The sequence below is a fragment of the Dermacentor albipictus genome, chromosome 6 (assembly GCF_038994185.2).
Source record: "Dermacentor albipictus isolate Rhodes 1998 colony chromosome 6, USDA_Dalb.pri_finalv2, whole genome shotgun sequence".
NCBI classification, from domain to species: Eukaryota; Metazoa; Arthropoda; class Arachnida; order Ixodida; family Ixodidae; genus Dermacentor; species Dermacentor albipictus.
The window spans coordinates 88,837,101-88,864,113 of record NC_091826.1 but is presented as its reverse complement, the minus strand read 5'-3'; the positions used below and the strand labels follow the sequence as shown (position 1 = coordinate 88,864,113).

Genomic DNA, 27,013 nt, shown 5'->3' with positions numbered 1-27,013 from the left:
ATTTCAACCAGCATACCGCGGCCCCGACGAAAAGGCTTGGGCGGCATCTGCGGTTATCAGGCTTTGGTTCGTGACTGTACATTTTCTATTGCAAAGTGGATTCTTAATAATCAATCGTGGATATGTGGTGAAGGTATCGTTTCACGATAACGATTGCAATTCCCACCTAAACAATGGCACTTGTACGCAGCTTCGTTTGCAATATCCAGAGCAAGAAAACGTGTAGTTTCGAGCCTAACGCGAAGCATTGAAGCAATAGTTGGCTCAAAAATGTGTACGTTAAGTCCTGGAATGAGTCGTGCAGTACGGGCTGAAGTAAACATTTTTCGTCAATGATGTGCGACACGGTGAAGAGTCCAATAGAAGTGACTGAAATGACATAAGGCAGCGAAAGAGAATGTTACGACGCAAAACTCAGTTTTCTTTTTATTTCACGTATCTGTGAGAGTCTGTCAGAGGTCGAGAAAGTGCGATTTGTCCTTCATTTGTTACGATTGCGCTCACGCTCTTTTTGCGAAGCCACTTCCTACACTTACCCAGATGACCATACTTCTCGAACGAATCGCACAAGTTGCAGAAAAGTGCAAATTTTGCTGGTTGATAATTGTTAAAGCTAAATGAAATTACAACGCAAAAGAGAGGGCGAATAAGCCAGCGTTCGTCCATTATTTATTCCGTTATTTTCTGGTGATGATTGCGGTGAGAGACTGATTTTTTTTTTTGGCGCAAATATTTCGAAAATTTAATGCGCGAACAAATGGCAGCCAGAAACTGTTTTCCGTTAAGTGACGCTGCCTTTCTAACTACTCTGAGAATCCATGTTTACTAGGTATAACTACGTTTCTATGCTATCTTTGTGATTATTTAGGTAATACAGCTTTTTGATAACTGTGTTTCATAACATTTCTGCTACTCTATTGAATTTAGTTTCCTGTTTTCGGAAATACAAATTCTGGGGTTCAATGCGTGAAAAGTATGACCTAATCTGGCTCGCCTTAGTGGGAGATGTCCGGTGCAGATATGACCACGTGGAATTCCTTGATTTGCCTCTCAATCTAAACACATGAGCATTTTGGAACTTTAGCGCTGTCTAAATGCCATTGTCGCGGCTGGTATGGAATCCGCGACCTCTAGCTAGCAACGCGTTGCCGTAGCCACTAAGGGACCACGCCAGTTATTCAGTGTATTCTGTGCGGATGCGTTGGTTAAATACGTTCTACAGTATACGCGTAGGTTATTCGGAAAAGGTTGGGCCAATAATCTCACCTCGTTTCAGGTTCCTCCACTATAGCTTCAGCTAATGCACAACTGTTATGCAATAATGCAGTATACGTCAACAATAACAATTTACCTAAATCTACTGTTCTAGGTGTTCTTACTCCATTCATTCTGCTAAGATATTCGTGAACAAGGGTGTCATCGCTGGAGGGCGTCTACTTGCCTCCAATGAGGTCCGCATACGCTTGCTGCAGGCGCGAGTCATATGGCACGCAGTTTATGAAGTTGAGCTCCTTGAGGCTGGTATTTGTCGGGGATGGCGGCACATCTGTGACGCCCTCGCCATCACATGCTGGAGACGGCGCTGGCAGCGTCAGTGCAGAGGCCATAGCTTCAATGTCCTTAGTACGAATCCAGCATGCGTGCACCGCAAGAGACGTCAAAGTTTTGCTCTGAACCACCGCTGCCAGCAGAGCAGATGGAGTGCAGATGAATGAGCCCCTCACCTGCAGCAAATGTGCGAAGGAGCATGCCATGAGCTCTTCTCAGCAAAGGTGGCGGAGCCACAAAACTGCGCTCAAATTGCGAAACACTTTCGAAGTAGCGTGCTTCCAAAACAAATGCATCCATCGAGTGAACAACGCATTCATTCAACTCTCAATGTAATCACCAATTCATTGATAGATCCCTCAATAAATCCATCATAGCATACTAGTATTATAAATGACCACGTACACATATACAAACATCACAAAGAGAAAGAGGAGCTTGCGAGAAAGTCCCCTAAAAGGGGGAACACACCGACCCGCTAGCAGAGGAGACAAAATTAAGTTACGTGGTTTTACGTGCCGAAACCACGGCCTGATTATGAGGCACGCCATAGTAGGGGACTCAGGAAATTTGGACCATCTGGGTCTCTTCAACATGCACCTAAATCTCAGCAAACGGGTGTTTTCGCATTTCGTCCCCATCTAAATGTGGCCGCCGTGGTCGGGATTCGATGCCGTAGAGAAATGGGGTGCAGACTGCGAATGGTTGTATACAATGTATAAACAAAATTATAATACATCCCCACAACTCAAATAAAGTTTAACTCTTCTGCCACGATGCGATGTGCCATGTAAGGCAGTGATAATCATCAATCCTCTCATAGATTATCAACAATGGCACACAGCGACTGAAGCAAAGACGTCTCCCAGTGTGTTCTGTGTATTACGCAGACAAACATCAGTGGTGCACGCTAGGTAACGTTTAACATCAACTGATCAATTGATTGATCATCAATTGATCATTCACCGTTAATTAGCGCTAACTATAGTCAAAGGAAACAGCACAGAAATATTCACTTACATTGATTCCCACAGTGCGTGGGATCTGCATATTTTTGCTCTAGCCGTTTCCGCTCCTACCCTGGTCACTGTGTAGTCCATGGTCGAATTTGTAACGTATAGGGCGGAGAGGAGGGTTCGAAACCAACCATCAGACGAACTCAGGTCATTGAGTAATTGGCAATGTATACAGATATGCAACTCGTCAACGACCATCGTTCGCGCTGGCAAGGGATACTGTAGATTCGGGAATGCCTGTATACTACTCTTCAAGGAAACAATTTGAGGGTGAGTTAGAGCATTGGGTATGTGCCACTAGGTGTGTGTTTGTCTTCAACGGGCCTCTGTGATCCCAACTTGAATCACTGTGTATGTGCTTGTAGGTATGCGCCACTTTTCAATGAACGTTGTTCACGCAAACTTAGGTAACTAAGTGTGTATCACTAGGAATGTGCCGCTCTACAATGACAAAAATATCCTTTAAGTTTTATCGATGCTGGGCAGAATCGAACCCATCTCACACGGTTTCCTCAGGTACAGAGACTCGGCGCACTAGGAGGCTGCGCCACAAATGTACTGGGTATTAGGCGCTTTTCATGAACGCCTGTCACGCGAGCGCATTAGCCAGGTGCGCCCCGATAGCACTAGGTTTGTGCAGCTCTTCAAGGAACCGATCGAGAACTTTGGTAAATAGGTATGCGCCGCTGCTTGTGCAGCAAGCCACGGAATGATACCTAGCATTCACACGCACCGGCGCGCCACGCTTGGGGTCTCGGAGGTCACGCGCGGACTTCTCGGCAGCACCACCAGATGGCGCAGCCTGTCCAGAAAGATGCGCGATAGAGGGGCCCGGCGGCTGCATGACACGTTTCTCAGCGTTTCCACGCACTAGAGCGTCATGCATTTCAGAAACCACGCGCAGGCTTCGTGGCGGTACTGGTATAGGGCACCGACTGTTCTGAGTGAAATGCAAAAAAGGAGTCCCGCTGCAGTACAAGCATCATATATAACTAATTTCAAAGGTGGCACTACGTTGTCGCCCCATTCTGGTTTGGTTCTGAGCGCATTAGCATGGACAGTCATCGTGAGGTGGCTTTAGCCGATTTTCTTAGTTTATTCTATTGCTGCGTTAATAACATTTCGCCTCTGTTTTACTTTGAGGTTGAAGACGTTCAGCTCAAAGACAATCGTGTTTTCAAACTAGGAGGTGTGGCTCTCGCAGACGATCCTCGCATTGGCAGTAGCGATGCTGGCAAAATACTGAGAACACGGAAGGCGCATCGCGGAGTGGGAAACCATGGTACGTGCTCCGCACTCCCCAGGGCCAACCAGTGAGGACAAATATCGGCCATTCACCATTATGGACACTGTGTTGAAGTTTATTTTTTTGAAGTTTATTTGCCTTCAAAGATGAAAGAGGGAACTGTGACAAAAGGCGGTAAGCCTGACGAGGTCACAGTTCCCCGAAGCAGTCGGTACAGCAGTGAGCAATGCAGAAATAAATATTATCATAGTATGATAGTGTCTGATGATATTGTCTGATAGTGTGATACTGATAGTGTTGGTCGCTGTGATCTCATCTCGACGGAACTTTAAGCGCCAGTTCTCGTGCATAGCCACTACAAAAGCGCGCCCTCCTTCGTAGTACCTAGGAAAAGGTAGATTTTGCGAAGCAAAAGTATCCAAATTACTCCCCGCAACTCACGCCGGCGCACACGGGTCTGGCGAATGGAGCGTAGCTCGTGCAAATGCAGCGTGCTCTGGGCCCTTGACAAAAAGCCAAAATGCTTCAAATACTGAGGAAGGGTTTAAATTGGGCTATCTTATGGGTGTGATGTTCCGGAGTGGTCTATTTAGAAGGAACATTTATTTGTATTGCACGTAACATATTTCCCTGACACTCACGTAGAATGCCGTTTCATATATATGCAGACAAGAGTCACATTGCCGTTGCGTCAGAGTACAGTTGTAATGTTGAAACAAGATGTGACCGCTAGCGATAGAAGCTATTTGCCTATATTCATGGCAATAAGCTGTAGACGAACGTGTTGAATGCCTTACAACCACGGCAAGTATTAAACATGAGTAATTCAACATTGAGTATGAAGTGAAAATAACTTAATGCGCGTGAAATCCCCAAAATTTCTTTGTTTTATATTTGGGTAGCGGCTACGCCAGTGCCGCTACCCAAATATGAAATGCATTTGCTGTCTAAATCTGTAAAATTCAATCGTAGGTAGTGATAATTCTTGCCTTTTTTGGCGTAAAACGTTAAAATACCACAGTCTTTCAGAACTGCGAATTCAGTAGTTTATTGTTCTCGTTCGTGGCGTTCACAAAGAAGTCTTCACGCTTTTATGCACGTAAGAGAAACGCTCTAGGAAAGCAATATTTTGTTGATCTAGATGTGAACAAGCGCTACCACATTTATTTTGTGACCTAGAAGAAATAATCACCTGGAAAGTATTTTTATGATCACATAACATATCGCATATGCAGCCTCAATACTTATTTGTTATTGTTTTTTCGTGCCCTTCGTTAGGTAATGAATTTAAAGGCAAGTATGCGTTGTAAAATGCTATTGAAGGTATACTTATTATCAAGCATGTAAACATTCAAATGAACTTCTATATCTCGGAGAACGTTTCGCGGCTTATTTCTGTGCTGATCCCTACTAGTATCAGTGTCATTGTTTGCGCCCTTGTCATGTCTTGCTTACTCTTTTTATGCCTAAATTCATATGTCTTTAAAATAAGCCATTAAAAATGAGTAACATCGCACCACGGTTTAGTCAGGAGACCCCGTTTGTCTTTAATCCTAGAGCTCCTGGACAGTTACGCGTAAAAAAAAAACTATGTTTAAACTCATGAATTGAGCTGGTAAAATAAAACTTCAGCTCAGGATTTGTAAAATAATCGTGCGATATGCCTTACTTCAAGTTTCTCAAGTGCCACGTGGTCTCGGACGACTTCTGCCAGAGCCTGGCCCTTCCGCGCGACTAGGAACGATTCTTGCACACATAGGACCTTCAAAGTGCGGTTGAAGGCGAGGCAGTCCAGGAACGCGCCAGCGTCGTTGTCATCAGCCTGCATGCATATCCAGTTGAGAGCGTTCCATCCCTGATGCAGAATGTGTGTTGCATAGATGAAAATGCCTTCTAAAACATGTATCTCCTAAAAAACTGTCACGCGCTCGAAAGGTATTTGGCAAAGGATAAGCGCCGGTCAGCCAGGTGAATCGGCAGCGCTTCCTACGAAACGGATTCATGATTGAACCAAAGTCGCTATGCTAAAACACAACCAATCACTCCTGCATCCTAGTTATGCTGTAAGTAATCAATTTCACAGTTGCTGAAACTGCGAATTCGAACTGTTGAATCATGTCGCCTAACGCCGGATCCTGCCCAACACTGAGTGCTGCAAATTCGCCTGGCTCAGCGGCAATTCTTTGTTACACAGTAATATGATCTTAGAACACAGATGCCTATTATCTGACTCGTGAATTATGGTGTCAATCATAATTTTGACTTATTCTGTGAAGTCTTTAGTCCCACAGTGTGCGCGCCCCCGGAGACGACGTAACAAGCGCTCAATATTAGTTAAAAACAGGTTAATACGCCCTATGTCCTCCATACACCACCACCTTCCCGTCCTTTCCCGAGCCAGCAACATAGCCAAAAGTACTACGGCCTGGTAAAAAAAAGACATTGACCTAGTGTCAAGTAGCAGAATGCAACTGCCGTGGAGTTGTTTCGAAGTTGTATTCATACAGCACCAGGTTTTCCCATATTGTAGAATTTGTGATCTTTTCGGAAGCTCTGACTGGCCAACCGGGTTGGTAAGGCCTTTTTAATTGGCTCGAATCCACAAGCGTAGTGTAATTTGCAGAAGCGGTGGAAAGTGACAGTGCACAAAATAGCAAACGTGGGGCCGAATCCAGAAGGCTTTTCGATAACAAGTGTACCTTAACATTAACCAGCAGCCACTGCAAATACGCATAGCATCAGGATTGGCTGGGAATTTTTTCTTACGAGCAGTTCACTCGTAAGAGCATTTGGGTAATGTGGGGCCTGACCTAACGGTTCACTTTCTTAAGAACGCCGCATTTGACACAAAGACACTATCGACATGAATTGCATTTTGCTAGAAAAGTGGGGCCCGCTAGATGTCGTTTTTCCCAGTTATATGTAACCTCTACACGATCGTCGTCATCATCGACGTTGACGTTGCCATTGGGTTCCGCAAGAAGTCCAAGTGCGATAAGATCGAATTCCGCTTGCCGTATTCTGCGGGTGCAAGGGCAAGCGTCGAGGGTACGGCCCAGAAGGATGGCGGCTTGATAAAGTCACGTGATAAAGCGCACACAAGGGGTGCGATCTTGTACGCGTTCCAAAATATAACGGAGGTGGTTCGTTCTTTACGTCATGAAATAGGCGGTATGTTCCGTTCCGTTCGTCCGATAGCAGACGACACGGAATGATTGACAGCAGATATCACGTCACAATTGACGTCATGGCATTCGGCACGGTTCAAATTGACGAATCGTATTTGGCTCGGTGGAACGAACCGCCTCCGTTCTATTTTGGAACGCGTACAAGATCGCACCCAAGGTGAGTGACAGGAGGAAGGTGAGACCAGGGGTAACGTGATCACGTGCCGACTAGGCAGAGAGGGGGTGGGGGATGGCGCATCTTTCTACCGCCAGCCGCTCCCCATCTTGGAGACAACAAGCTCTGCCGGTTGCAAAGAGCGCGTGAGCGGATATAGCTGGTGGCAGCATGTGCGTTGCCTTCGCATGCGAATATAGTGCTGCAGGTCACACAGTCTAAGGTATCGAAGACGCATTGATGGACGAGGCAGTGGAAGAATTAACTGCCCTTTATTTGGGCTGTTCATCAGGCCCACGTTGTAATACAGTGTGGCGGTGCTTACTACGTGAAATCTACTCATGCTTGCCTGTCCGCTCGTTACACCACACTCCCTAATTTAGATAGTAAGCAAATGGTTACCGCAATTTGTACTGCCGATGTAACCACAAGCCCCACTTTGTGCAGTTGTGCAACACATTGATGTCGGTATTAATGACTCGCCTTTCGACCAAACTGCGACAATTTTTTCCAACCATGGAGTACACAGCAAAACAAGTTAAGCGTTAGGCTGCGTATAGAGAGAGAGAGAGAAAGCAAGGAGAGGAAAGGCAGAGATGTCAACCTGACATGTGTGCCGTTTGCTACACTACACTGGGAGTAAAAGAGGGAATGGAAAAAGCAAAACAGGAAGAGAATGAGCACTGTACAAGAGCTTGTGATAAGCTAAAATCAGGTTAATACGCTGTGTCCACAGTACACAGCGTGCACCTCAGTGTGCATATAGTGCGAAAATGCATATTCTGAAGCGTCCGATTCATCGCGTCTGTTGTCTATTGGAAGATACTAGAGAAATTGTTTAGGTGCCTTTTACACCTAATACGCCCGTTATACTTTTTCACCTTATGCTTTAGTACTCTTCATAATACTCACCTTGATGTTAATCAACATGAGTGTACCAAGCGCAGGTGCTTTCATCACGTAACCACCAAGAGTAAGCGCCATTTCCTCGGTGAAGTGAATGCAGTAAAGATGCAGGATGTTGAGGCTCGTCAGGGCCGCCACTGTCTGGAACCACGTGGTTGTCTGAACCGATGTCCTCTGAGGTGACAAGGGAGTAAGGAGAAGTAGAAGTCGATGGGAAGCGTGAGCCCTGTCGTATGTGTTCTTTTCGTCTTCGTCTTTAGCACGTTTTTATGAAAACACCAGAGGTTCTTACAACCTCTCTATAGGACTGCTTTGATAGTGTTACCATGCCATTTCTTAAGGGCAGATAACCGGTGGATCATTAGACTTACAGAACAGGTGTCTAGCGAAAGGAAGCGCAGTTGAGGACAACAGCAAATTAAGTGGGCTTATAAAATTAGAAACTTTTCAGGCGGAAGTTGAAATGAGGTAGCGCAAGTAAGGGGTGATTGGAGATCGCAGGGAGAAGCATTCTTCCTACAGTGGATAAAAGATAGGCTTAAGATGATAAGTGGCTCTCTAGCACCACCTATTCATCTCTGCAAACACTGATGAGTAAGAGGCCGAACGCACTTGTACCGTCTGTGTGAAAAGCACATCGATTATTTTGTGGGAAAACTCTAGAAATTGACTTGCGATAAAATGTATCGGAGTGATACTGTTGCCAATGGGTCAGCATTCCTAGCCCCTGAAAGACTGTCAAGTGCACTGTCCGTCCGTCCGTCCGTCCGTCCGTCCATCTGTCTGTGTCTGTCTCTCAATATATCAATATCTATCTATATATGCCTATATATGTCTGTCTATTTATAAATATCTATTGTAGAGAACGATTGTAACGATATAGTAAGTCGTCCTCTCCCGTGCCTTGAAGTGGGTCGCCTTCTTCAGCGCTTTTGTTCGTCAATGGCGCTCGCACTTGGAGTCCATGCTCTCCCTAGACTGCCACCGCTGCGCTGCTCCTAGCTCGATAAAATGAGCACCTTGACATTTAGTGGAGACTGCTGTGACCTCTAACCTCCCACTCTGTAACTATGACCCCGTACGCTGCCATCTATCATGCCTCAGGATGCGTCCCAGCAAGCACCTACTCTTGCACCGATCGCATGTCCTAGTGTACGTCGTCACTGCGACCCTACTCTCTTCACTGGCGTGGCTGACACCGATATGGAGGACTGGTTTGCCACATACGATAGGGTTAGCGCGCACATGTGAGACGAACCCGCCAAACTGAACAATGTGCTGCTCTACTTCGCAGCAACCACGGAGCAGATTTCCCTATCTGGTCCACTTTCAAGACTGCCCTTGTCGCTGTATTTGGTCGCACTGCTGTTAGTAAGCTGCGCGTCGAGAAGCGTCTGCACGTGCGCTGTCAGCAGCTTGTAAATCACTTATCAGTTGGATTGAAGACATCGTCGACCTATCGAAGAAAATGGACTCTATGGCGGAGTCTCATAGCATAAGTCATATTTTGAAATGTATCAAGCACGACACCTTCAACATCTTGGTCGCCAAGAATCCTCGCTCCGTGGCCGAAATCATGACATTGAGCTAAAGCTACGATGAGTTACGGCAGCAGCGATCGTTGACCCGTCGCTCTTCATCGCGCGTCGAACCCTCGCTGGCCTGACTACAATTTTTGACCAGTCTGCATTGCTCGAGGAAATGAAGGCGTTCGTACATGAGAAAGTTGCCCGCCAACTATCCTTGCTCATCTTTGCGCAGCCTTTGTGCAGGAGCCTTTCTCAGGTTTTGTGCCTTCGCTCCGTTGCGCCATTGATCACGAGGTCAATGCGGCTTTACCTAGGCACTGCCGTAATGTTCCTGCGACTACACCTCTCAACCCCGCAGACGTCGTCACCCGGACCCTACAAATTCGTGCGCTATCATGGCCCACGGATCTCAGCTACGCCGATGTCGTCGCCTCGCGCCAACCACTTCCGCAATGTGCGCCTCTCAGCTACGCCGACGTCACGTCTAGACCCCGACCACGACCCGCCGCGCGAACATTCTACTAGCCACCCCGTACAATGCCTCCTGTGCCATGGATGGGAACTGCCGCAGCAAGTAGGTGGCACACTTCGCACAACCGACGCATTTGCTTTGCGTGCAGCTGTTCCAACCACGTGACATGTTCTTGCAATCGTGTTCAGCCTTCAAACACGGCATCATACCCAACAAGCCATCTTGCCGGTTCTCCGCGCCAATATGATGACCTTCTTTCTGACTCATCCCCGGCAGTACGCCCAAGGCCCGTCACTCGTCGTTCACCTTCTCCACGTAATCGCTCACTATCACCGATGCGACCTCGTCCCATCGCTCGCGAGGATGAAAACTAGTCGTCGCAGTCCGTGAGGCACGGACTATGACGCTATCGAAATCTTAAAGCCCTCAATGAAGCACATCGAATGTGACAGACGTGCTTGTGGATGTCGTTCCCCCATCTGCGCTTTCGGACACTAGCACCGCCGTATCCGTTATGACCACGCAACTTAGCCGCTTGCTTCGAAAAGTGACGGCGCCTCTTTCTGGACTGTCCCTTCGTACAGCCAGCGCCCAGCGTATTCACCCCATAGCGGCGTCCACCACTCGTATTGTCGTTGCCGACGTTCTATACGCCGTCGAATTCATTTCCTCTTGCTCGGATGACCTCATCTTAGGCTGAGATTTTCTCTCCCACCACATTGCCGTGATTCACTGTGCACGCGCCGAAATAGAACTCTTGCCTTTGTCATACATGACGTTGGCCGACAGTCCTTCCACTTTGAACAAGTCACCCGTAAAAAATGACACCACAGTCAGACACCACATTGCAGGAGCCGTTCCGACATAGCTGCACTACTTTCTCCATCCGACCGCTTTATCGTGCGAAAACGTCTACTGCTATATTTTGCGACCGTAGAAATCAGTGAGGGATACAGCGCTATCTTTGGTAGGTACCCGTCCCGATGCACGGTGATGCTGCTGCTAGGGGAGTGTCTTGGCAACGTGGAAGCCACTGAAGCCGCGCAAGTTATGCACGTGCCCTACGACGCTAGTGACACGCACTGCGCCACCGCTCAGTGCCATCCGTACGTCTGCTCCGTCACCCTGGGACGTATTTGGTTCCTCTATTGCTGACAACCTTACGGTGGTCTAAGGTTCAAACTTGCTGTACACCATCCATCCGTCCATCCATCCATCCATCCATCCATCCATCCATCCATCCGTCCATCCGTCCATCCGTCCATCCGTCCGTCCGTCCATCCATCCATCCATCCATCCATCCATCCATCCATCCATCCATCCATCCATCCATCCATCCATCCGTCCGTCCGTCCGTCGGTCCGTCCGTCGGTCCGTCCGTCCGTCCGTCCGTCCGTCCATCCATCCATACATCCATACATCCATCCGTCCGTCCGTCCGTCCGTCCGTCCGTCCGTCCGTCCGTCCGTCCATCCATCCATCCATCCATCCATCCATCCATCCATCCATCCATCTATCCTTCCGTCCTTCCGTCCATCCGTCCGTCCATCCACCCATCCATCCATCCATCCATCCATCCATCCATCCATCCATCCATCCATCCATCCATCCATCCATCCATCCATCCATCCGTCCGTCCGTCCCTCCGTCCGTCCGTCCGTCCGTCCGTCCGTCCGTCCGTCCGTCCGTCCGTCCGTCCGTCCGTCCGTCCGTCCGTCCATCCGTCCATCCATCCGTCCATCCATCCATCCATCCATCCATCCATGGGCAAGCACGGAATACTCAGCAGCCCCACTCGATGGCGCAGCTTGGCTAGAAAGAAGTGCGAGGGAGGAGCGCGGTTGCCGCTTCACGTGTTTACCATCGTTTATATCATGGTGCTTTAGGGACCAAATCCACGATCTGATTATGAGGCACGTCGTAGTGGGGGGACTGCGGAAACTTAGGCCACCTGGGGCTCTTTAAAGTGCACCCAAATCTAAGTACGCGGATGTCTTCGCATTTCGTGCCCATCGAAAGGCGGCCGCCATGGCCGGCAACTGATCTCACGACCTCGAGCTTGGCAGCCCAACACCGTAGCCACTAAGCAACCACGACGCATGGTTTATCAGCGTTCGCCCGCACTGGCGAGCAAGGCATTTCGGAGGCCCTACGCAGCGTTCGCTGTGGACCCGCTAGATGGCGTCAAGTGTTCTGAGGAAAGCACGAAAAAAAATTGTGGCACAACCCATCTCACTACGACAGTCGATGTTAATGTGTTAACATTGATACAATATAGCGACACAGCGTGCTGCCACTGTCGATACAAGTTATGTATTAGGCGTGTACTTAGGCGGGGTTCCTGTACGTACTCCCATAAAACACTCAGTGCTATCTATACTCCGTTCCATACATAGCAGCTAACGCTACTGAAACTACGCAAGAAGTTCGGTCAAGAAAAGTTATCAGTCGGCGCGTGCCGCCCATGGTTGGCTGCGCGCCAACAGCGTTCGCTCGCGCGAGCATGCGCGCAGGGCGAGCGAACGAAAAAGAACAAGAACACTAAAAATATAAAACAACGCTTCAGCAGCCGTGTGCCACAGTGTAAATGTTTCTAAGAATTAAAACTTGTTTCATTTAATACTGAGCCTACGTTAAAAACAGTTGCGCACAATTGCGGTCGGAAAACGTGGAACTATATCCAAATGCTAACTAAGCCACTGCAAGAAACCCCTCAAGCCTCCACAGCGTTGACTGCTATGTATGGAACAGAGTATAGTCCCCTCCGCTTGGCCTTTGAAATGCATCTCGTGCCTGTGTGTGCGAAGGCTTGGAAACGCGTTATGCGGCAAGCGGGCTTTTTGATCTCAGTTTTTCTCCGCAGCGGTGGCCGAGCGGTACAGCACCCGCCTCGTATGCGCGAGGAAGGGAGCTCAAATTCCGGTGCCCCCGGAGACCCACGGGCTTTTTTTCTAACGGGTAAAGATTGTCCTTTGGCCTGGTGGTGGGCTTTTTCTGGGGCTCACATCTCGAAAGGGGGCTGAATAGAAATTTCGCGTGAGAGGCATAATTTCTGGGCGGCTCTTGTCCAACCACAGACTGCCTTGTTCAAGACCATCTGCCGCAGCTGTGTAAACAAGGGCTGCCACCGGGTACCTACCGGTAAAATGGGTTCAAGCACGATGCCAGCCTGGTGCTCGACAGTTATGGGACATCAACGTTTCGAAAATGGTATTTGTCCCCAACCCGAAGGCGTCCCCATCTCAATAGATGCATTTAGGGCGCCATTTGGGAAATAGTCGCCATGGGAGGTGGCCCAAACCTCCCCTTTTTCTCCCAAGCAACACACCCCTGGAAAGCCGGACGCCCAGCCGTGGGCTACTTGCACCCGTCTTATAAACCAATGGGGGTCCGGCGGTGGGAATCAAGCCGCGCACGTCCCACCGGCGAGCCGGATTTCCTGCTCACTAAAATTGGCACCTACGGAGTGCTTCAAGGTCGGCGTCCCACAGTTTCTCCGAAGAGCAATAACCACCTAGTCCCGCAACCTACAGTAACCCATTTCAGAGCGAAAAAGTTTCGTTGAAGAGTGGCACACTTGTACACAGTGCCCCATACTCAGTGATTCAAGTTTGTCCAATGGTTGGTTTGGAACCCTATTACCTCAGCACAGCAGCCCCATGTACTTTCCGTTGGACCGCGGCCTTCGTAGTGGCACAGGCAGGTGGGAAATCGGTTACAGACCTAGCCCCCTGAAAATGCTTCATTTGTCCTAAAAATGCTGACTCATTAATTGGAGTCTCGCTATAGTATACGCCTGATACACAACTCGTTTTCGACGGTGGCAATACGTTTTGTCGCCATATTGAGTGTATGCAAAGCCAATTAATGTCTGGAGTCATCGTGAGATGGATTCTGCCGTATTTTGTAGCTCCCCGAAATTGAAGGAAATGGTGGCGCACCGGTTTTCTAGAGCAGTGGGGACAGAAGAAAGGCAGTTTGCTTGCAAGTACTCCATATCGGGGCTGGAATGATTGCAACGCCAGAAATGACGACAGGCATCTCACAACGGACGGTGACCTGAAATTCGAAATGGTTTACGGATTCACCGTAATGCAGTCGTCTTCGCCATCAAGCGATATACGTCGTTTGATAGTCCATTCTATAGCATCTTCATCATTTCATCGCGATCACGCCAGTGTCATTACAGTTGTTTTGTTGTCTTCGCTTGCGCATAAGCATGAAGCCACTGCCCTTCGCTAGCAATAACCTCGCTCTCTTCGCGCTTGCCCGACAAGGATGCGTAAAGCGCCACGCTACCGATTAGCCCGTGCGAAAGTTGAAACAAACACGGAATATTTCGCCGTTAATTTTAGGTTGACTAGCTGAAGAAGCTGCCCAGAATTCATTATTTCGCGGACTGACTCTCTCGAACTGCATGGCGGAGGAATGCATTTGGATCAATCGTCTGATAAATAGGCCAAAAATTTAAAGAATTTCATTAATGCCTTCTATTGTTACCACTTTGACGCATATTAAGCTCTGTGCTTTTGCGTCAATATCAATATCAAGGCAATCGCTTTCGGGGCCTATTTCGCCCGTTTTTGTGGTTGGCCCCGGGTGGATGGTCGGTGGCCGGTCCTGCGATAAGGTGGTGGTGCAAAGAACTGCGCTCTTGGGCAACAGATTACCGGGACATGTTTTACACCAAACGCCAACTTTAGAGCTATGTGATACTCGCCTGCTATAGCGCGTGAACTTCGTGTTGTGCAATGTTAGTTGGTGGTAGTGGAGCGTTCGGCAAGAAAAACGCTCGTTCGTAGGTTCCTTCGTTGCGGAGTTTAGTTACATTGACATGCATGGTCCATAGTTCCTCAAAATGTTTAGCTACGTGGAAGTTGCGCTTTTTCATGAAGCAAGGCTTTTCTCAGACGTTTCTCAAGTGTTATCTCCGTATTGAAGCGCACGCAGTCCCTGATGCAACAGCACAAGTTGTCACTTTTTGTCGCAGTCTTTGCAGCAGTAATAATTTCGTGTTCTCGACACTGGTGCTTATGCGCAGCACACGTGGCTCTAGCACTCAGTCCGACATCAGTAAAGAAAGGTTCTCTGTGCGTTGTGTGAGCACTCACCCGGCTTTGTAGATCGGCGAAATACGGTCTGTACTCGAGCCACTTGACGCCCTGAGCGCCAGTCATGAGGGCGTGCCATACGATGTCTCTTTCGACTGTCATAGCAGACATGTCCAAGAAGACGCAAGTAACGCACCTGCACATAAAGATGATAATGAGAACCGGGAAAATGTATGAAAACAAGGGACCAAAATGTAGCGGTTAATGCTTTGCAGAGCTCAGTGTCCGTAGGCGCTTGTTTCCTTTTCTCACTTGTGTACACTTGCCGCGTCAACAAAGTGCCAACTAGGAACCCAGAAAGTTCATTTTCCTTTCTTTCTACACTTTTCTAATGCGACATTAGCATTCTGAGGGCAGCCATCCATCCATCCATCCGTCTTTCTTTTTTGGTCTAACCATCTTACCGCCATCCGGGGTCAATGGGTAACAAATACTCGAATGCTGGTGCTTGAGTGGGTATCTGCCAGCTGCTCTGTGCTGCTCTTCAGTGAACCATACTCACTAGGTGTGGGCCAGTTGGTGCGTGCCGCTCTACCAAGGCAGTCGTTGACGCTAACTTGGGAACTACACATCTGCCTCTGGGAATGTTCCTGTCTAGAACGGGGAAACGAATTCTTTATATTCCTTCAATGCTCGCGGAGTCGAACGCACGCCGAATATGGACTTTACGGTAACACCTCTGATGATGGTTGGAGTGCATTGGCCATGTGTTTTCGTTTAGTAGAATTCTGCGTTTAGGGCTATGACTTAAAATAGAGGCGGTATAGAGGCCTACGCGTAACAAAAATATAAATACTAGTGAATGAATTCTAAAATAACTACGAAGATAAATGTAAAGCCTCAAATGTTTTGGTTATGGGCACACATGGTAAATTATTGCGCATTGCCCGAGTCTCTTGCTGTACAATTCTTGCCTACGCATGAAGTGCAAGAGCTCAGACATACTTTTGTGCATCAGATTGTACTTCACCTGTGAGACACAATCTGAAGGTTAGGATGGTATGAGATGATGTCCAAAAAGTTAACTTCTGCAAGATAATTAAGCACTCTTTTAAAGTTGAAAATTGCATCCTCTGATAAGAACATCGAGGGATGGGGGGTATATGGTGTGAGTAGAGTTCTCTAAAATGAGCCAATCAGTGTCGGTGAAGTTGAGGACATTGAATGAGGACATATAGGATGGTTAGGTTCTCAGCGCAGCGTGTGCACGTCGGTGGGTCAGTTGCAGTCAACAGGTGTTTGTGTGTGCCATAAGTGTGTCCTAATCTGAGTCGTGCCAGGGTGACTTCGGTGTGTCTATCAAGCTTCAGTGGGAAAAATTTAGTTAATTGCGGTTTAAGCAGCTGCAGCTTATTTGCAACTGCCTTGTCCCACTCAGCTTGCCAATAATTATGGAGCGCCTTTCGTTCCGCAGGTTTCATATCTACACCAGTTACCCAGCTTACATCAATTGTATCCCGATGAGCCGCATCCCCAGCATTTTTTTTCCGCCATTTCATTGCCTGCGATCCCAGAGTGGCCTGGCACCTAGCATACAACAAGAGCTAGGTTTTGTTTATACGCTACGTGGATGTGTTTAAGGAGCATGTTGAGGGTTTCGGCTTGCTTTGGCACAGGACAGGGCTGTGACAACACTTAAAGAATCTGTGTATATTATAGACTTTTGTATTTTGTGCTCTACTGTATGCTCAACAGTTATCAGAATACCGTATGCTTCCGCTGTAAAGATGCTGCTATGTTTATGCAAGGCTTTAGAGTTGAAGAAGCTTTGGCCATGGGCTGCACATGATACCGAATTTGCAAATTTTAAAGCACCAGTGAAAAATGCAGTAGATCTGTACTTGTCTTCAAGAGTCATGAAATGTTGCTGGATGAGGGCACATGGACAACTCTTTTTCTTAAGCTGTCTAAAGGACAAGTCACAAGTGACAGGACATTGCTCCCAAGGTGGGATGGGTTCAGCATAGTCACTTTTCTGCAGACCTGTGAATACTATTGCAAGTTTTTCCCCAACAGACATTAGCGCTAATGGGAACGGCGGGACGTGAGAAGGCTGGTTTAAGTACAATTGATTTGTGGACAGATTATTTATGAGTGCTTTGCATGGATGCTGTTTTAGCGACATCGTTTTTATTGCATAGGTGACTCCGAGATATGTGCGCTGATAAGCCAGTGGCCACTGATCCGACTCTGCATAGAGACTTTGGACAGGTCTCGTACGAAAGGCACCAAGTGCTAGGCGGATACCTAAGGGATCCATAGGATCGAGTAGCTTAAGTGCTGTCTTTGAAGCCGACTGATAAACAATACATCCATAGTCTATGCGTGACAACACAAGGCTTTTAAAAAGAAGTAGGAGACAGTGCCTATCTGTTCCCCACGACTGATGAGATAGAATCTTTAAAAGGTTCATTGTTTTAACACATTTCAGTTTCAACTATTTTAAATGCTGCATTAAGGTTAGCTTAGTATCGAAGATTACAACCCAAAATGTTTGTTCCTTTCTAATTAACAGGCTTCTCCCATTCATCGTAATGCAAGGGTCAGGACATTCCCTTCTTCGTCGGGAAAACAGCACACAGGTAGTTTTTTCTGCACTGAATTTAAACCCATTTTCGTCTGCCCATTTGGTGAGCCGATTAATAGTTAACTGTATCTGGCGTTCACACATGGACAAATTGCAAGATTTAAAACTGACTTGGATGTCATCCACATAGACAGAATAAGACACCATGGATGGTATAGCACAGCGGAGAGAGTTCATTTTAATTAGAAAAAGTGTGCAAGTTAGCACTCCTCTCTGTGGTACGCCGTTTTCTTGAACAAAAGTGCGCGAAAGTACACTGCCAATTCTTACGCGGAACTTCCTTTCAGATGGGTAATTCTGCAATATCTTCAGCATATAACCACCAATTCCATAGGACGCCAGGTCTTGCAGAATACGGTATCGCCAGGCAGTGTCATATGCCTTCTCAAGATGAAATACAGACAGACAGTATTGGCTGTGTACAAATGCATCACGTACATATGACTCAAGGAGAACAAGATTATCGGTTGTAGACCTTGCTCTTCGGAAGCCAGATTGTTGAGGATGCAATATACTATTATATTCCAAAAAGAACACAAGGCGACGGTTTATCATTTTTTCAAATACCTTACGTAAACAGCTTGTCAGTGCAATTGATCTGTAACTGTTAACTAAGGAAGGATCTTTGCCGTGTTTGAGTATTGGCACGACTATTGCTTCCTTCCAAGCTGACGGTATATGACCTGTTGCAAAAATCTTATTATAGAGACCTAAGATGCAGTTTAGGGTCTCACAAGGCAGATTCTTGATTATTTCATGTTATTGTGTCAGAACCTGGAGCCGAGCTGCCACAAGAGCCTAGGGCAAGCTTGAGTTTATGGATTGTTAGAGGCTTGTTGTGGCCTTCTGGTGACAACTTGGTTGGACGCAGAGGGATATTTTCAGCAATTTTTTATGGTGTAAGAACTTTTCGGTATAATTTTCGTAGCTTGATACACTCTGAAAGTGGTCACCAATGGTGTTTGCTTGATCTTCTATAGTATTGGCAGAGCCAGTGATGAGAGGAAAACAATTTGGATGTTGCCCTTTTAGTATAGTTTGTTGTTTTTGCATAACCTTTTAGCACATAAACTAAACATTTCGCATCCCACAGAACTTAAACAGTTATCGTCTAGACGAACACACCACACAGGAAGCCATTTACTGGAACCAATTTTTGCAAGAACTGAAACATTCAAACACAGTTTTTTTCCGAGGACCGTTTCCGACTGGAACTGTCTTCCAGGGGCCATCTTCCAGTCCGCTAATTTTGTTAAAGCTCTAGAAGAGCATTTGTTTGAGTGAATGAGAGCTGCATATGTGCGAAAGCATATATATATATGAATATGTACATGTGTATACATATTTTTCTGCTTGTCTGTTAGCGGCAATCTGTTAAACTGCCGTTCTTTCTTTCTATTTTTTGATGTTCCAGTGTATTTACATGCCTTCTATAGCCCCTCCTGCATGGGCCATAACTGTTGGCCTGCAGTATTCTGAAATAAATAAATAAATACATAACCTATTATACACTTGGCTAACATCTGGGTATGAGTTTATGGAGGATACGTAGCGTGTCCAGCTTTCTCTTTTCGACACTCGGCGGATACGACGGCCATTTGCCTTGCACCGCTTAAGTTCTATTAGATTTTCTGTGTTTGGGTGGCGTGAAAATCTACTCCATGCTTTGTTCTGGGGTTTCTTTTCAGTTTCAGTCTTTGTTCAACTATGGTTTTGGATTTACTTTATCTGCGCAGGACTAAGGTATGCAGTTTTTAGCAAAACAGAGGATATGTTCAGAGATGTAGGTGGTCAGTCGCTCTACACTTAGGTGGTCCACATCTTCCAGGCACAGTTTACCTATGTTTCTGAACTTCGACCAGTCTGCACTATGAAGCTTCCACTTTTCGGGGTAAACTGGTCCATTGTGCTACTTTGTTGTTTCTGGGAGTGTTGGGAAATGATCACTCCCATATGAATCACTGACAACTCTCCATTCCAGGTATGGGAGAAGTGATGCTTACCCTGTGGCTAAATCTATACACAAATACGTGTTGTGTGTGGAACTGTAAAACGTTGGCTCTGCCTTGTTAAATAGACAGGCTCCAGAAGAAAGAAGGAAGTTTTCTATTGCCCGTCCTCTCGCATCACATCTTGAGTCACCCCAGAATGTGCTGTGAGCATTGAAGTCTCCGATTACTATATAGGGTCCGGGAAGCTGGTCAATCAGTTTTTCAAATTCTGCTGTGTCTGTCACAAAGTGCGTGTACCCCTCGGCGTCGCCCACCGCCGCCAACAGTTCCCGCCGCGGCGTGCCCGGCGCGGGAAGCGCTCTCCCTAGATCCCGCCGGCACCCAAACCGGTTTCTCACGGCACAGCCGGCGCGGGGAGAGGAGAGAGGAGAACGAGGTAGAGCGACCTGCGACAAGCGGGCAGAGTTGCTGGACCAGCGAGGCAAGCGGAAGGTGAATTGGGCGTCAGGCAGGCGTGAGGACGGCGGCCTGAGTTCCTGTAGCCGGAGCCTCCCTAGACGCGGCCCCGAGTCAGCCCTGATCTTCGGCAGTGACGTGCGGTTACGACGGACCCAGCAGCCCGGCGCCTCCCCAGCTCGGACGCCCTACTCGACACTCCGCAGATAAGCCCACGCCACGTGTTCCGCATCTCTCAAACTTTCCCCCGGACTGCATGTTTGTAATCGCGTTTAATCTTCCGTTGAATTAGCCATCGAGTGTTGATTTTTGTGTGATCTGTTAGTGTAATGGTTGCTGTGGTTATTGTCGCGTATATTTTGTATTTCTGTCGCGTATTTTGTTTGATATTTCGCGAGTGTTATTAGCTCCCACGTGGTGGGCTTAGTGTCGCGCGAGTGGCGTCAGGGCGTGTGCTGTGCGACCCGCACGCCTTCCGCGAGCTAGGGCCCACTACTTGTAGTTGTATGTTCTTTTTCTTTCATGGTGCCTCGCGCATGATTTCATTTTATTAAATTGAGTGTGTGTGTTGTACGACGTCGCCTCCCGTCTCATGCCTCTGGTTCACGGTGGATCAGGCGTGGACCTTATCGCCGGTCAGCAGTCGAACCCTTATAAACGCACGCGGGGTGGGTTTGTTGTCGCCCCATCCCCTCCTGTTCGGAGAGTGCGAACTACCCCACCATCAATTCTTGACAGTGTCAAACCGTTCATCAGGCGATATATATATGGAGCAAATAGTTATAAGTTGGTTGAACAATATAGCCCCAACAGCCACTGCTTCAAATGAACTTTGAAGTGATACATGCTGGCATGCTACTGACTTTTGGGCTATTACTGCCACACCACCTGAAGAATAATTACCATTATTTCTATCTTTAGGGAAAATGATGTACTGTCTTAAGAAGTGCTTGTGTTTAGACTTTGAATGTGTTTCTTGAACACAGAACAGTCGTGGCTGATATTCCTCTAGTAGATCTTTGACATCATCTAGATTGCAAAATAGGCCCTTGGCATTCCACTGAATTATTTGTGTAGCCATATCGAGGAAGATTTTTGTTGTCTGTGTTCAAGACCACATGGTAAAGATACATGGACATGTATACTAGGGTGGTAACCGTTTAGGTTACCGGTCCCTTTTTTTTGAACAGTTACAGGAATTTTCTCTCTTCTAGTGCGCTTTTGAGAGCGCTCCTCTATCGGCGTCGATGACGCCGGGGATTTCTGATAGACCTCCATAACCTTTTCGGAGGCGCTGGAGGATCGCGAACTAGGCGCTGAAACTCGCGTCCTAGGCCTTGGAGTTCGGAGTAGCTTTGGGACCTGCGGAACCACAGTCGGCAGGTCCACCTTCGATGTTGATGTAGCAGCAGTTGCTTCAGCCAGGGGGGCAGGCAGAGTGATTACCGGACCACTATCAGTGACCACGGTAGACTCCCGAGGGATTTGTGACACTGCGCCCCATCGCGCTGCCTCGGAAAAGCTTGTGTGATTTAAGTATGGCAGACGTATCCTTGCTTCGTGAAATGTTATATTTTCCTTGACCTTTAATGCAATGATTTCTTTTTCTTGCTTCCATTTTAGGGCACGTTCTAGAGCAGGCTGGATGGCTTCCATCACAGCTCACGCAATGTGGAGATGAGTCGAAAGTGTCTGATGGATGATCGTTCGAGCTGCATTTCGTGCAAGTCTTCCTTCCTCGGTATGTCTGGGATCCGTGCCCATACATCTGGCACTTAAAATACCGTCGACGATTTGGGATGTACGCCCTAACACATATTTTAATATAGCCTGCATCCACAGTACTAGGCAACACACTGGTACCAAAGGTTAGTACAATGTGCTTTGTTCGAAGTTGTTTGTTATTCCTGCGGATTAGAATTCGTTCTACTTTGATGACATTTTGGTCCTGAAATCATTCAAGCAACTCTTCGTTGCTAAGTCGCTCCATGAAGTCGTTGCTTCGTTCCATGAAGTCGTCTTCAGAGATTACTCCCCGGCTCGGGTTCATGGTTCGATGTGCAGACACGGTGACCGCTACATCACCTATGCATTTCAATTATTTGATTTTATCATATTGAGGTTTATCCTTCAATTAAATCAGTAGGTCTCCATTGGTCATCTTTGTGGCTTTGTAGCCAGCTCCTATCGTGTTGCCAAGGCATTTCGCCACCAAAAAGGGGGAGAATTTACGTACGCTCGTGTTGCTTTCATTATAGATTACATGCTACTTAGGGAAATTTTATTCATTGTTTTTCAAAAGGAATTGGAAGGTTGCATCGGTGCGCCCTCTTTTTAGAGGGCGATGAAGGGAAATTGGTTTACTAGAAGCCACATAGACGCCATGAGTTCGGCAGCAGCGCCAACCGCCCACCACCGAGCCCAACATGGGGACGGATCAGGTCTTACGAGTAAGAAAAGCCCTCGCCAGTTAGTTGTACGGTGCTACTATAACCCAATCTGGAGTACCCAAGGTCGGCCACCCACACAAGGTTAACCCTCGTTGCCAGGAAAGTCGGAAGTAAATAGATGAGAGGAGAAGAAAGGAAAGATTGAAAGGAAGAGAAAAAGATGCCGAATAGAGAGGGGGACATGAAAAGGCAACTACCGATTTCCCCCGGGTGGGTCACTCTGGGGGGAGGGGCCGTCTACGTGAAGTCGAGGCCAAAGGGGTGTATTGCCGCCACCGAGGGGCCGCATAGGTCCAAACACCCAGCATTGGCTCAACCCCCAGGATCCCCTTTTCCCCGGACACGGCTAAGCCGCGCATGGCTACACGCGAGAGGGTCCAACCCTCATGTGCTCGGGTACGTGGTGTCGCACCAGACCAAACTGCGGGAACGGTAACACCTTTACATGGTGCTGAGCATGCAGTGGGAAACGCGATGACTGGAGCCCCGCTGCATTTCGGCCAGACCATTTTAAGGAAGGCTATTTACATTAGAAAATCTTTAAGTCTCCCATTCTGGGCAGTATCAAACCCACATCACATGGTTTCCTGAAGACAGCAGCCCGGCGCTTTGGCAAGCTGCGCCAGAAATGTACGACGCATGTGCCACTTTTCAATAACCTTCTTTCACGCCACCTTTCGTGCGATAGGCGTCATCAATGCAGTCGGTATGGGTTACTCTGTAATGAACCTCTCCGCCAAATTGGGGCACTCTCTGTGCGGTCAGTGAGGGAGCAATGATCAGCCTTCGAGCGCACCGGCACGCAACGCGCCTCGCATCTCGGAGGCCATGTGCGGACTTCAGCAAGGTGGTTAGGTACTTAGAATTCTGGAGTGAAGTTGGCTCTCCAAGTGGTGAGCCAATCGCGGTCACATTACTTGAGGAAAAAAATCACCGCCCCTTACAGTCCGTGAAGATGTTCGAACAGAGAAGCTTTGTTTGTTGTACCGTGTTACACCATGCAAATAAAACTTCGCAAGCAGTGTATATTGTGATTATTTTATTTTCACCCGTCTTTCACATCATTTTCGCTTTTGTGTGCTTCGTGTGGTGAGCATGCTTTAGGAGTGCTTTCTTTGTGGTTCGCCCAGTGTTTTTTTTTTCTTTCTTTTTTTGCACGTGAAGCAGGCCCGACGATGACGAGCCCGCTCAAGAGCCAAATCTCGCTGACGCTCATGGTAGGCAGCTTCTTCCTCAGGAGGATGCAATGCTCAGGGCCTTCCCATAGTTATAGCTGAGAGGGAACGTGCGGAACCACTAATCGAAAGCTCCGTATATTGGGCGGGAGGCCCACCACTGGATATGCGGTACTGCAATAGTTTTGACGATTGGTTGCAATGCTTTGACAATTGACGTCTTCGCGTTTCTTAATGATGTTACACATACGTTCGGCTGTGACGGAGAGAACGACTTCAGTGACGGTATCCCCGCAGTCCGCCGTTGTCTCCTGCGTTAGATGTATCGAATTTGCTCGGTGGCGTGGTTAGCAGGATCCGCGCGGCATTGCCGCTTGCGGTCAGTCAAAACTAAATTGCTTAAAAATAAATCCCTCCGTCACGTAAGACAATAAATGACACATACCCCCTTAAGCAATGGCTCATACCCCATAAACGCGGCCTTCTCATTAGGACGACAGGAGAGAAGTGAAATTCCACGTTGGAATGACGAGCGGCAACGTAGCCAGCTGAAGAACACTTCCACGACGACGACGATGACGAAATCGGGAGTACTGGCACGAGCGCGTTCGCGCAGTAGCGCCGAGGGGCGTCATCAAGCCATCTGTGGAAAAAGACCACGACGTTCGAGCCATTGGTGATGATGATAGTTGTAGCCATGTCCGGCAACGCCGGCACAGGGTCCGCATAAACAGCTTCGCTCTAAGAAAGCTCGAACAGGAGCAGCCGTTGTAGCACAGCGTGGAGTGTGTTCGTCGTGCTTACTGATTGTGCGCTACCCGCCGTCATTGCTTAGTGGCTATGCTGTTGGGCTGCTTATCATGAGGTTGCGGGATCGAATCCCGGCCACGGCGGCCACATTTCAGTTAGGGCGAAATGCGAAAAGTCCCGTGTCCTGAGATTTAGGTGCACGTTAAAGAATCCCAGGTGGTTTGAATTTCCGGAGTGCCCCACTACGGCGTGCCTCATAATCAGATAGTGGTTTTCACGCGTAAATCCCTATAATTTAATTGAATTGGTTTTGGCATACTTTCTCAGTGGATTACAGCATCTCAGTACATCACGGCTGCACCGCTCACCTATACACCCCTGGTTCCTGTAGCGTTCCTCCTAGGAATGTTATCGTACATACATGGATAGGATTTATGCGTCCAGTAGTCGCTAGGACGTCACCGCATCTGGTGCTTATGTTGCCCCCCTGACTGAGGTTGCGATGCGCGGTGCGTATTTTCTACTACCTTCTCTATTTGGCTCGCGCGTTCACAGAATGCCTGTGTTTGTAATAGGCAAACCAGTGACAGGATCTACAAGGATGAAAGCTCGAATAATAGCAAAAAAGAATGAAAAGGTTGGAGGAGCAGGGCACATCCAAGTCAGAACTATAGTTGAGGTGTATTGAAATTGAAATCTATTTCGCTCTTTCCCTTGTTTACGCTCATGCATGTCTCAATGACTTCCTGTTCATTCACAAATACGTACTAACTCGCCGAGGAGGAGGAATAAACTTTTATTGTAGAACCAGCACTTTATGATGGCCGGGCCTACGCCTCCCACGAAGGGACGTCGAGGGCTTGCCTCGCCGCCGCCTCGCGGGCGTGCTGGGTCGCCCAGGTTTGGTCGTCGAGGGCGGAGCTCCGCAGAGCCTCATGCAAGAAAACATTCTTTTTTAGTTAAGGCTTGAACAATAGAGCGCCCGTGCTCCATTCCAATTACAAAATTGCGGAACGCTTTAACCGGTTTCTTATCCAGTTTTATGTTGTCGCCTTGGAAATAAAGATAAAAAACAAAGAGTATTGTTAGGAGCACGAACACTGCTTTCGACACGCGTATTCTTTAAGAATCAATGGACAAAGAATGTAAGTTTCTGCCTGAACTTTAGTGAGCCAATACATGTGCATTTCGACAAGTTCATGTGTCAATGAAAAGTGTTTCTTGCTGTTCCCGCGTTCGCGTAGAATTTGTAACTGTTATGGTTATGTTGTCTTAATATTTGCAGCTGGTCCAGCAGAATGCGCATGTTGCGTCAACAAACGTTCTCGACGTGATGGATGACAGCCATCAATTTCTTCAGGCGCTTATAAATTATAGGCGAACATCCACAGTGAAGTTCTGTGACACCACCTCCCGATTCGGTATGCAAATACAAAATGCTTTAGGAGGCTAAATGTGTGATTTGCAAGGATTTTCTTGAGAGAACTAGCTTCGTAGTTTTCTACCAAAATTAAAGAGCTTCTAATGCAGTATTGCTAATAAACAAGCTATACAATAGCATGAGAGCCTTGGTATTGTAAGAAGTTGCTGTAAGAAGTTGCTGTAAGAAGGGTATTGTAAGAAGTTGCTGGTGGGAGGGGCATTATGACTTTGCAAGATGTACCTGAAAAATATTTCTCGTGTACCCGCAGGTAATCAGTGATGTATATTGCGCAGTGACATAACGCGAGGGAACATTCGTAATTTAACAGAGCCAGAAGTCCAGTTGGCCAAGCATCTCACTGGTTGTTTTTCTTTAAGCCTGTGGCAAGAAATGGGTGCAGAATTTATTTTTCGACAGCGATACTTGAGAATTGATATTCAGCGTAAAGAACCTTCTTCTCAGTTTTTTTAACGCGGTATCAAAAATATAACCGAATGCCGCTCCCATTCCGCGGCCGCCTTTGCTGCGGACGCGTCTCTTCTGCCTGGTAAGCTGCTTCAGGGGCTGCCACTCCAGGAGCTTTGTATAAGTTCCTTAGCTTTCACGCGCACCGGTGTGCCAGGAATTTCAGAGGCCACGCCTAGGCTTCGCGGCGGCGGCGCTAGGTGGTGCAGCGTGCTAATAGGGAAGCGTGAGAAAGACTCCCGTCGCAGTGCACGCCTCACTCGTAAGGCTTTACGACGGTGGGAATACGTTGTGTCACTGTATTAATTCAATGCTTAACGAATAGATAGTCATCGCAAGATAGGGGTTCTGGCAAATTGTATCCTATTGTATTGTACCTTAACCCTTCGCCAGGAGAGGGCAACAAACTAGAGCAATCTTTTCAGGTTAACCTCCCAGCGTTTCCCATTTCGTATTTTTCTGTCCCCCGCTGCATGAGCCTAACCCAGAGGGTCGTGTTCGTAACTATGGATAGCCAAAATTTATAGTGCTCTGGCAACACTGGCCGCGTCCGCCATCTTTTCGGATGCGCTGCTGCGAAGCGCT

The 27,013-nt window shown here is 47.6% G+C and overlaps 1 protein-coding gene across 2 annotated transcripts in view; it reads right to left on the bottom strand.

Moving 5' to 3' along the window:
- The window catches only part of LOC139061284 (protein NLRC3-like), a 63,161-nt gene that overhangs the window by 22,102 nt on the left and 14,046 nt on the right, over positions 1-27,013 (bottom strand). The window contains exons 4-7 of one of the 2 annotated variants that reach the window (XM_070541008.1): positions 15,171-15,306; positions 8,065-8,232; positions 5,480-5,632; positions 1,442-1,724 (exon numbers count right to left, since the gene is read on the bottom strand). In XM_070541008.1, the coding sequence (XP_070397109.1) occupies positions 1,442-1,724; positions 5,480-5,632; positions 8,065-8,232; positions 15,171-15,306 (740 nt within the window). The remainder of the gene's footprint in view (positions 1-1,441; positions 1,725-5,479; positions 5,633-8,064; positions 8,233-15,170; positions 15,307-27,013) is intronic. The other variant, XM_070541009.1, reaches the window with a different exon arrangement.